This window comes from Gymnogyps californianus, chromosome 8, assembly GCF_018139145.2.
Source record: "Gymnogyps californianus isolate 813 chromosome 8, ASM1813914v2, whole genome shotgun sequence".
Lineage (NCBI taxonomy): Eukaryota > Metazoa > Chordata > Aves > Accipitriformes > Cathartidae > Gymnogyps > Gymnogyps californianus.
The window spans coordinates 29,898,294-29,910,418 of record NC_059478.1 but is presented as its reverse complement, the minus strand read 5'-3'; the positions used below and the strand labels follow the sequence as shown (position 1 = coordinate 29,910,418).

The following is a 12,125-nucleotide window of genomic DNA, read 5'->3' as shown; positions in this document are numbered from 1 at the left end:
AACCCTCTTTATTTCTTCTGAAACAGTGCAAACTGAGAAGACAGGTGTTAGTTTATTGGGTTAGAAGAAAGGCAGAAAGCAACAACAAATGACTTAATGGTCTATGTAATTGCACTCAAGAGCAAGCACTGCCCAAAGCTCAGCATACTGGTCATTGAGAGTCTGTAACTTTCGAACTTAGCCCTGAAATTCTAGTCTTTATTTACCCTACTTATACCACTTTACTGATGCAAGCAGTTATTACTGTGAGTATAAGTTAAATTAGAGTTGTGACAGAATTTGAATTTTTACATACTTAGAGACACCTTCACTTTATCCAGATGGTGCAAAGATGCTTTAGTGTATATGAGAAACAGGTTCTGGAAGTCTATGGAGGCCCTAGATAATCCTGGTTAATGTAAAGCAGACCACAGGCTTTCAAAGTAAAAATTCCTTTCCTGTTGTATACAGCAAACAGTGGCAGTACTCCAGATCTTAATGCTTTTCACATAGGTGCCATTGATCTGTGAAACTAAGCCTATTAACATCCATCAGATTGTGGCTTACCAGAGAAATGGCTGTGTGAAGACCATGAATGAATCTCGTGGACCAGAAACAGTGAAAGGGTTTCAGCACCACATACCCGTACAAGTGGAGCAAGAAGAAAGTCCAGTGGAGAATCACACTAAGAAATCCAACAGTAAAGACCACTGCACTATTGAAATAAATGAACTAGAAACAAATGTGTAACTGCTGCACTCAGTGGTGTCTCATACCCCAGTGACCTGATACCCAATCTCTACCTCACAGCTGGAAGAGGGACTCTTTGCCTTGAACAGGAAAATGTGGAATTATCGCCACCCTGCTTGTACTGGAGCTAGGAGACCAGCTGTGAACGTCAGGAAAGGCACACAGCTTGCAAGAGACATGGGCTTCTTTAGGTGGAAGATTTCAGTACTGAAAAATTAACTAATGGACGACAACTGTTTCATTCTGCACTCATTTGACTCCAATATAGTATTTGACACTCCTTTGGCTTCTTTTTTTTTAAGTTTTTTTATTTGACCCTTTTTGATTTTCTAACCAAAGCCTTTTTTTGTGAATCTCAGTAATTATGAACACTGTATTTATGTAGATTTTTTGCTATGTGAAAATGTTTCAGCAAAACTGCTAAAGATACTAATTTTGTCTAATGTTCTCTAAATATAGTTTGTGCTTAGTTTTAGAACAGCAGTAAGAAAATCACACTGATTTCCTGATCTCAAGGGGTTACATCTATTACTAAATAACACTTCAAGCAGAGGTGAAGCAAAGCATGCATTTTTGCAAGAAAGCACATTAAGGTAATTCTGATGGGCAGCCTTCAGAGACAGGCATTCAAGTGTGATACATAACACAAAGAATTCCTAGGTCACTGCAGAGCACAGTTTGCCTTCCAAGTGCCAGATTTATTAACCTTTTTTTAACCTAACTCTTCAGTAGAGTCAGTACCATGCACATGCAGTGGCAGAGGCGATGTGAGCCCTAATCCATAAGCACTGGTGCTAATGTGTCCTCTCCTGTAATCTGTAGGCTGTTCTACTGTAAATATAAACCCAAAGCTCAAGCTCATGAACCATACGCTTCATCCTAAGGGCAGACTGAACACAAACTGGAACCCGATGATGCTGAGTAATACAGGGGTTTTGCGAGGAGTTTTCTGTGGAAACTGGCCCGTTATTTCTCATAATTCAGTGGTTGATCTACATTGACAGTTACTCCCTTTCCACTATCTACTGAGTCTTTCAGTTACAATAAAATCTGCTGAGTATGTTTCCAATGTTTGTGATAGAGAACATTTTTAATAAACCTGCCATTTAAAAACAGGCTGTCTGTGCACTTCTACTATTAGTGTCTTCTTATTTCTCTGCCAAAATGGAGAGTGGAAGTGAGGAGACCTTTTGAAAAGTTGGGATTCGATCCAGAGATTACATACTAGTTCATACCAATACACTTGACATATTATATTTAGCTACTTGTGGCATATCAGCTTCAGATAACATGTGCCTGGTATTATAATATGCTCCTCTCATCTGTAGAGAACCCAGTCAAAAAGGACAATTTCTGCACTCACCAGAAGCAGAAGTGCTTCATGCACATGATTAATGGTTTTCCTGGGATGTGCATATTCACTTGTTCTTTGAGGGCTCCTGTTCAGACTATTTCTTTTGTCATGCACTAATTAGTTGCCTCAGAGGGCTGTAATATAGGTAGTTTAAATATCAAATGGTAAAGCCAGAAAGAACAAACATACATCTTATTTGCCTATAATTCCTCAGAAATTATGTATTAATTTGAAAATACATACACTTGGTAACTATTTTCCTGATTTGATCCTAGAGTGAAAACAACAAGCACAGAACACAAAGAACAGGGAAGAACTGAAATTATTCAGAACAATTTGCTCCTGAAAGAGTCCTATAATGGACCTGCTCTACCGAGTGCCATTAAAATGAGTGATTTGGGAGAGATGAGGCTGGTCTGTGCCTCTCTGAGCGGGCAGAACCACTAGCTGACAAACACAGCGTCTGATACTTTCATCTCAGCAGCACTGGCAGCTCCAGGAGGTCCCCTTCATCCTTCCCCAGCTGTCCATTCCTCCCTGCACTGCCTCCCCTCCTCTCCCAGCTGTACAGACCCAATTATTTATGAGGCCAGACGAAGAATCAGATGAGAAATATTTTTAATTCAAACCAGTTCACATATGTTTTTAGCACAGTCCTAACAGACAGTTGTGTCAACACAAGTGAAGGGGTGACACAGGGACAAGAACAAGCAGCCAGGGATGAAAGAGGGTAAGTGCATGTGGAGAGGGCAGGATCTCTGCCTTCTGACTTTGACAGCAAAGAAAACATAACATAAAGTTTCAACTTCACACAGTCAATTACAGCTCTGTGAAGTGATAGTAAAATCCTGCCAGTCATCTATCACTTTACAATCACTTTGCATAGATAACAATGATGAAAGAGGCCAAGTAGATCCAAGATTTGGAACGAGTAGTTCCAAACTGGTTTTGGATGAGTCTGCCCACACACCATGCCAAGGTGCCATGGTCTGCCAAGCAGAAAGTGCTGCTAGCCTTACCACCACCACCTTCTCCAGCCACCTACAACCTTTGGCTAACTACAAAGTGCAAATCCTTTTGCCTGCTTGCCTGGAACAGCTTACTTGGTCTGACACTCTTCAGCTTAGTCATGTCTCAAGAGGTCTAAGCCAACTCCAGTGCTAAGAAGCTGTGACTTCTACAAGAAGAACTTCAGATGAGATAAAGCATCAAAGACCAGAAGAAGCAGCCAGTTGTGCTACACAAGTCCTACACAACAAAGAAAACTGCAATTTTGCCCTTTATGGTCTGGCAAGTAGGGAATGCAGAAGTCTCATGTGTGAAGGCATGTTTTATGGAATCAACAGGCTGTTTTAAAATTAGCCTTCTGCATTCAAACCCTATTCAAAGTGTGTCCAGTTTTGCTTTGCAAATTTGAAATGCATTATTTTTTTCATATTATATTGTTCGGATCTTTAAAACTTGGGGTTTATACCAATACGTGCCTCCCATTCAGCTGGGAGGAAGGCAGTGGTCCAGTTTCTCACCTGACCTTTATCATTTGTGGTATCAAATACTGCTAACTAGAGGCCTACAGCACTTTACTTCTTCGTTCTGGTAAATATATGTTGCTGAGCGTAGTGTGACCTTGACTGGAGCATCTGACTGCTGCTACAGTCATTCTGTACTGAACATGAGACACCACTGTTAACTGGGGAGAGGCAAACACTGAAGTTAAAATAATTTTTATGTAAGTTTTCCTCCATGTCAGCTATTTTCTGTGTCTCATGGTGTTTGTTGTCAAGCAGCTTGACAGACGGTGCAATTAGGCTAGCAGTAGGTTCCATATCATATTTGCATGCGTGGATCTGTTCACATTTTCCAGCTATAGTCACACTTCCTTCCAACAAAAATAATGAAGCTGTTGATTATCAAGTTAGAGTGCAAGCTTTGTGTTGGTAAATATGTTTGTCCTACTTTCAGAGCATAAAAACAAACATGTGACCCTTATAGTCTCAAAACTTTTATATTAAAAAAATCAATCAATCAACCAATCAATCACTAATTACAACAGTTTGCATGGAATACTTTCAAGTATATGTGGAAAGAACATATTTCTTAACTGGCAACATTCAACGTTATTTTGAAGTTGCCTCCCCCTGCTAAAAAGAAAGGGAACTTAGCCAATTAAAGTATACTCAAGACACACTAGGGGAGAGTGTTGAGGAGGGAGAGAAGATAATTAAGAAGGGTGGTGCATTGTATACAGCTATGGAAGAAATAATTTGGGAAATAACCCAAATTAACACATACTTATCAGAGACAGTAATTTTATGCTGGTTAATTTGCAACTGCATTGCTCTAGAGATACTACTGAGAGGAAAGAAGCCACTGCAGATTGTTGTGGCATAAAACATCATTAAAGACATCTTAAAACAGGTTCTTGAGGATTTTGCCAATGCCAAGGAAGATTTGAAGTGTTGAATTGCTGTAATAAATCCTTGTGCAAGAATTAGAACTGGGAGAAAGAGACACAACCAGAGCATTTATGCATCCCACTAACTCCCTAGAGCTTTTGGCTGCTAACCCAAATACAGAAGTTTATGGAACTAACACATTACTCATATTCTCAGTTAGTCTTAATTGATGCCACTTAAATGACTTAATTGCAGCTAAGCTTATTTGTGCCACCTGAGTATGTATCCCAACATACAAATAAGATGATCTAAATAATTAGCCAAAACATTGAATTGTAGACTCCCTCCATGCTATCCTAGCAATGCTGAAGCACTTAGAAAATACAGTAACTCTGTAACATCCCTATTTGATGAGCTCTTGCTTTCAATGCTACAACAAACATTAATTTTAGTCCCTTTTTAACAACAGTGAACTGATTTGTAATACTTTCAAAGCAGATGGAAAGCTTCATCTTCAAGCCAGATGGATAGTCTTGGAAACAACCTCAGTCCTTCCTGTGCTTTCCATAAAAATGAGGTAACTACTAGCAGAAGGTGGTTGATGTGTGCAAGCAAAATGTGTAACCTAGGAAATGAACTGAATTTGGAAAACTCAGGCTGCCTTTGATCTTGCCCAATGCTAAGTACTCCTGTGTCTATGTCTCTACTGAACGACCAGGTGCGTTTTTACATCGAGACAGCTATCTTTCATTACAGTCACAGTGGCAATGAGGAATTGCTGGTTTTCCCCTCCAGGCACTAAGCTGGCTGAGATCACAGCCCTCCAGCTGAGGACTAAATACAGTGAGGAGAGAAAGCAATGTAGGTTTTTCTAAAGGGACGCTACTGCTGCCTATCTTGCAGTGGGGGAGCACATCTTTTTGCAATAATAATGGCTGGAAAATATCTGACTTTGCTGCATTTGGAAAAGAGGCCCCAGAATAGACAAATTTAATGCATCCATTCACTGAGGGCCGAGCTGCAAATGAAATACATGTATTAAATTTCTCACTTTAGCCTATGATTTCACATACAACTAAGGAGGCAATATATGCTCAAAGTTACATTCCTCACTAACTACTTTGGAGCATACTGATTGATACTTCTGGAATTTTTAAGAGGGTTTGTCCCACAAAACCCCAAACGGATGAGATCAATAGAACAGGAAGGGTGGTCACTGCTTAAGTTCAGTTCATTATTCACTATCTCAGACCTCTGATGTGATCTCATGGTCAAGTGACCACAAGAACGCAGGGTTTGCTTCCCATCTATAAACAGAGAAAAAGCAGTTTTCTAATTCAACAGGGTGTTGCATGGTAAGGATAAATCAGCTGAAGACTGAGACAGTTACATAACACATTAAAGGGGACTCATATGATTACCTTGGATTAGCCACTACTACCTCTCTGGAAGCACAGGATCACTACTCACAATTGCCAGGCTCCTGTTTTACGTGACAAAACCTCAGATTCCATCATTTATAAAGTAGCAAGGTTGCATCTCTATAGCCTAGAAGATGATATACGGGAATGGATTTGGCAAAGCTGAGACTTTTGGCAGTTATGTGTCACAGGATATTTTAGGTATTTTACAGGCTGTCAAAGTAAAATGATAGCAGTCTGTTACTGAGAGAGTGGTATTTTGGGGAACGAATAAAAAAGGCTTCAGGGAGACAAGATGGTGGGTATTGCTAGGTGAAGAGGAAGAGTGTTTAATCACTTCTTCTCCTGCAATAGAATCAAACCTCCTTTCCTTGCTGGCTCCAAGATAAGGTACCGACAGCTGGAGATGTAGGGATGGAGCAAGCCATCCCTCTCCTCACAAAGCTTCTGCTTGCAGACAGCCACTAAAGACAGGTCTGCAGGTATCCACAAGCATCTGTGACTCACTGGTCAGCCCTTCACAGCTAATTCTTGGCTACCTCTCACTTACTGAAAACTATTGGAACAGACTATGCAGTTAATGGAACAAGTCTTTTCCTTCTCCTATTTGTGATATGATGAAAATTTATTTGTACTCCCACAAAGACTTTTGGTGGTAGGGCATGCCGTCCTTCCTTCCAAACTAGCATAGAGCATTCAGTCCGGCACATGAACAAGCAAATACCGTTCCTGAAGCGTTTTCAATTAAGTCATTACAAAACCCTAGACTTCCCATGCCACTGGAAATTACAGATGTGCTCAGGGTAGGTCACAGTTCTGCTTTTCAGGTTCCATCATAGGAGTTTTTCTTCTGTAAGGTACAGAGTTCTGCATGTGTTGCTTTAAAAGCAGCCGTCTTTCATCACAAAGAGGTATCTGCATTTCATTTAGGAATGAAACGTACACTTGTATGTGTCTGCACACAATGCCAGCTGAAAGCCAGGATTTGACCCACCACATGAAACTCACTGTAGTTAATTCTTGCTTTTGAACTTTCCTAATAAGGATATAATATCTCTAGTTCCCCCCCCGCCCCCCAAGAAGGGTATTTTAATAAGATGGAAAAAGCAGGGGAAGCAAAACAAGAAGTGTTTTATGTTCACAGATATCTCACATTACATCTGCTACAAATACTGTATGGGCTAAATGGCAAAACCAAAAGAAAAACAAGACTGACCTTGAGATGTTTCATTATGATTTCATTGCTTCTAGTGGTTTTATTGGGTTTTACCACTAGGCTATTAAAAACATGTGGAAATTATACAGAACTAAGTCAAACTGAGTATTTTCAACCCTAATCTTCCATCTTCTTTTCCATTTAAATACTTTAAATAGTTCTTTTATATTTCATGAGTTTTCTTGAAAATGAACTCAAAGTACAGAGATTTGGGTAGTCTATATTTTATTGATAGTTTAATCAGTAAATGTATGATCTTTGTTTTAGAATAAATCATCCAGTCTTCTTGGTTTTTTTAATAGAAGAATGCATCTCTCTGACATGAAATCCTTCCTAACCAAGTATCTGGGGAGGGAGAAATCAGGACGGACAGGAGGGTATCAGTCCAGCACTGTGGTTGGAGCTAGCTCTAGCAGAAAGTTCGGAAAGGAAGTCTCAAAGCTCTCCGATGGAGAGAATTTCCACTGTGACTCCTCATTCTCAGTTGTTGTTTTCTCACTGGTGCTGTGCACAGGACTAATGTACAGCTCCATACCGTACTTTCTGTGCAAGTAATCTGCAGCTCTCCAAAGTAAATTTCACAAAAGGTGTTAGAGATTATCTGCATCCCAGACATTTTGTTCGTCCCCTCTCTGAAAGCAGGTGGGAACAACCTGGAAGACTCACTTTGGTTGTTCCTGCCTGGTTTGGCATTGGAAGATTCACTTTGGTTCTTCCTACCTGCTTTACAGAGAGAGCAGGAAGAACCAAAGTGAGTCTTCCAGTGCCAAATCTTTTAAGCTGGGGATAATGAGGGTGCTTCACGGTGCAGCAACTCTACTGTCTTCAGCACGTCAGTAAAGTGCTTTGAGTTTTATCCCACTGCTGCATTTGAATTAAACAGACCCAAAACAGAGGTCCACCACAAAGAAGGGGAGACATCTAGAGTGCTATATCAGTAATCAAAGTTAATTTTAATCCTGTATAAAAGATATATCCTAAGTAAGGATTTTTTAAAGCTAATTTCTTTGATGACTGTCAACAAACACACAATTATATCTTAAGTAATAAAAGCATGAGACTCATTCATTTTTTGTCTGCAACTGGAGCTGAGAATACTGCAAATCAATCTAAATTTTTATCAGAAGCAACGTTCTCGGCAGTATCATAATCATATGCTAAAAACAGATTCTGGAACTACCATGGGGAAAACTTGAGATAGCCTGTACAACTGTGCATTAAAACAGCCTTTGCCTGATTCAAAACCATTTAAAGAAGGACTTTATTGATGGACTGTTTAACGTCCTTGGATACTACTGAAGAATTTTTATGGAAACACTTTGTATACTGGATTATTAGAACACATTTATCATCCACTGCCTCCACATATATCTCACAGCTGGCTGACTTTACAATAGCAGTGTGAATCAGAGCTACAGGGCACACCAATATTTTCCTCACTAAAGGAAATGGAGTTCTTCAGGGAATTTACTCACTGTTCTTATATTAGCAACATAATAAAGCAATTACAATGACCTCCATAAATTAATCCAATTAGAGAAGGAAATATCTTGAAAAAACAAGGCTAAATTCATATTATATAAAACTCTATATATGTTTAAGTTTTTAGGACAACTATTCCCAAACCCAGGAAGAAAGACTCACCAATATTACAGTATAGATTGAAATCAATTAATAGGATATTGGACTATATCATAGAAGCTTTCCAAGACACTGCTTCCCATCAAAAATATTATTTGTAAAATATGTCTTTATTCTTATCACTTTTTTGTAAGCAAAATTTGTAAAAATGTTAGTAGGCTCAGTCAACATGGTGACAAACAGCATCATAAACTAAACTCTTATTGACCATCAGGAACACTGTCAAAAGAGAACAATCGTGAAGTTTCGATCAGACCCCTCCTGCCTCTCCCCTCTGTGTGGACCACTGAAGAGCAGAAGAAATGGCAGTTGGGTCCCAGGGAGGAGGACACTTCCCGTTCTCATCCACTTTGTTAATGCAGGTCTGTAACCTCACTCCTGCACGTACCTAACTTCTGCTACTCCAGATCCTCAGCCTTTTCAGGAAAAAGTCCCCTCTATCTGTCTTGCAAAGCAGCAGAAGAGGAGGAGGGGGTTTGTACCACAGATGCCTTAGGAGCAGGCCTGCCAGCCCAACTCTTCAGCACCTGCAGGAGTTGGAGGATCCTTTCCCCAACTGCCCTTTTAATGCACAATCCTGTAGTATTTATGAGAGGGAGCTAAGAAAAATAATCTCCAAGTCCCCAAAGCAGCTATTCTTTTGTTCAGACGATCCAGCAGATCTTCACCCCGGCATGGCTGTCTGACCCAGAGCCGGCTGTCAGGAGGGTGGTTGGCAACTCTCAGGGGAAGCAGCCCCGCAGAGATGCTGTGTCGCTGACAGAGGTCTGCAGTTGGCGGTTTATTAGGAGCTGCCGCCGCTCCCCCAAGGGAGCACTTTGCAGCCTCCCTCCTGCCCCACCACATTCCGGTTCAAATTTGGTCAAAAGTTTTCCTTTGGAGGTTTTTTTTTCCCTTTCTTAACTCATTTTCCTTAGAAGAGTATCTACTTACTGTGTAAAGCACCTCTTTTTCATTAAACATAACATTTAAACCCCAAACACCACAGCATAGTGTGGCAAGGCCCTCGAGGCAGAGCAGGAGCCCCCTCACCACACCACAAAGGTGCTTGACTCCCCTAGCCCCTCACCCTGCCTCCCTCCCTGGCAGCATGCCCGCTGGCGTCCCCCACAACTCACCCCTCCCGCCAGCTGAGGCTGGGGGCTGCTGGTCACCCGCGAGGTCCTGTTGTTCCTTGAAGAGGGGCTCACAGGTCGCCATCGTGGAGGATGCAAGGCCTCGGCCTTGTGCCACCTACCTCTCCGCAGAGGAGCCGCCATGGCCAGGGCCTCTCCTCTCCTCGCAGCAGGCGGGATGGCACCAGCTCCTTTGTGGGGCTTTTCTGCCCGTTTGGGGCAGGAGGAGCCCTCCACTTCTGTGAATGTGGGGAGCAGAGGGAAACAGGCTCCCCAGATCCAGTCTGACTCCCGGTGTCTCAGCGTGGGCCCTGCAGCCCCTCCCTGTACCCAGGGAGGGAAAAGGGGCCATAACCGCCTTGTGGGGAGATAAAACCTCTGGGGAAGATAGAATTATCTTTGTCCTTCTTTCCCAGAAGCCCCCAAATAACAAGCCACTGGTGTTACCTGGAGGGGAGCGGTGTGGTGCAGGAGCGAGGGGAGGGCGTGCAGAGGCAGGAGTGGGTAGGGAGTGGTCACTGGGTGCCCCAGTCCTCAGGGGGGGCATGGCCATGGGGGTGAGGAGCCTGAAGGAATGGGGATGAGGAGGAGAACGGCTGCAGAACAGCCCGTCCACATTGCAGACGCAGCCGGGCTACGTGCCCACCATCTGAAATAAAAGCTCATTATCCAGGGGCTATTTTTGGCACCCACTGAGTTCTTGATAGCTCACGTGCTGCATTTGTACTCCTGTTGCTGTGAAAAATCGTATTCAATCTCAGAAAAATCCCATTTCCCCCCCATTTTGTGCAGTATCCTCTGTAATGAGGAAACATGGCCTTTAAAAGAAAAACAGCAAATAAACTCAGACCTCAGTTTGCATACAGACCACGCATGAATACCAAGCATGTGCAAATGCACTTAGGAATAAAGTTGCCAACTGAACGTTTTAGGCTTCAAGTTTTTACTATCCATACATCTAGCTCAGCCTTAAAAACTTTCTATTCTTCTCTTTCCCAAATCCAAGCAATTCACAGGGAGAAAGTTACATGAAAACAATGGTGGTGTTGTCTCTTTCTGGCTGAACTTTGTGGCTTAAGGAGAGGCCAACTTCCCAACTCCCCTCATTTTCACTAAAGGGAATAATAAAGTTAGACCCTGTTCCTGGGTCCTGCTCCACCCAACGTCTGGGTTGGACCTTCGGATTACAGGTACCACCCACAGCGAAAAAAATATGTGGGCTTAGTCCCGTGGACTTCTCACTATTCTTCATCATCTCTCATGGAGCCTCTTATTCCTTTGAAAGAAAGAAGAAAACTACCATTTTGGTTTGACAGTTTTATGTCCAATGTCATACGTGCTGATGATACCAGGTAAGTGAGGAATGAAGCCTGTGGTTCTCCCTCATCCATCTCTTACACGACAATCAAAAGACATTCCTCTTCGGGGGGGTGAGGCTTTTACTGGGGAAGAGGGGTATCTTTTTTTTTTTTGCTGCTGCTGGAAAACTGTCTCCTTTAAAGGACAGATTCAGTGTGCAGTTATTTTGAAATAAACTTGGAAAAGGGTTTCCTAACTCTACTTGGTCTACAGGATATCCTCCTTCAACTGTAGGTGGGTCTCCTTTGGCAAAGGCTGAAGCTTGATCAAGAAGTTTAACAGCGTATGTATCATCCTGAAATTTTGGGCCTGATTCTACAAGGTGCTAAAATGTACCTTCACCCCTGCATTCACCACATCAGACTCTCAAGGGATTCAAAGGGAGCCTGGGGCACACGACTTCTCACAGAATCACAGTGTAAGGGACTGAAGTTTAAAGATAATCGAACCGTTCTCCATAAAACTGTACAAATCTGCATATTCTCAGCTTCTTCAGGAGTATAATAAATTGGTCTGTTTCACCAAAGACTGCCCAAACTTCCACTGGGGTTTGCTGGAGATAGCTAATTGATTTGAGCTATATTCTGTAAACATTTTACATAGAAATCTATCCCAAGTGTCAGTTGGAAGGCTATTTTATTGCTCAGCTATATAGCTGAAATTCAAAAAATGTGTTTTCTTGCAACTTTTAGGGCCAAGCTTTTATTTTTTTCAGGAAGCAATCTTTCCTTCTATGATTCATGATCGTGTTGAATTGTCTAAGGTAGGAAATATCAGCTTGAAATTACTGTCATGTGCTATGGGAACCCAAAGGGAGAGTGTGGAACTAGATCTTCTCCAGCAGGAAAAACAGCTGGTAAAAAATTAAGCCAATTGTGTTTCCAAGTAAATCCT

General features: G+C 41.8%; 2 protein-coding genes across 2 annotated transcripts in view; one reads left to right on the top strand and one right to left on the bottom strand.

Annotated features, from left to right (window-relative positions):
- SLC1A7 (solute carrier family 1 member 7) overlaps positions 1 to 729 on the top strand; it is a 56,824-nt gene extending 56,095 nt beyond the window's left edge. The window contains exon 11 of the mRNA XM_050900629.1: positions 493 to 729. Within this exon, the coding sequence (XP_050756586.1) occupies positions 493 to 729 (237 nt within the window). The remainder of the gene's footprint in view (positions 1 to 492) is intronic.
- The window catches only part of CPT2 (carnitine palmitoyltransferase 2), a 74,766-nt gene extending 64,750 nt beyond the window's left edge, over positions 1 to 10,016 (bottom strand). The window contains 2 exon segments of the mRNA XM_050900628.1: positions 9,876 to 9,898; positions 9,900 to 10,016. Of these exon segments, the coding sequence (XP_050756585.1) occupies positions 9,876 to 9,898; positions 9,900 to 10,016 (140 nt within the window).
- Between the last annotated feature and the right edge of the window lie 2,109 nt (positions 10,017 to 12,125).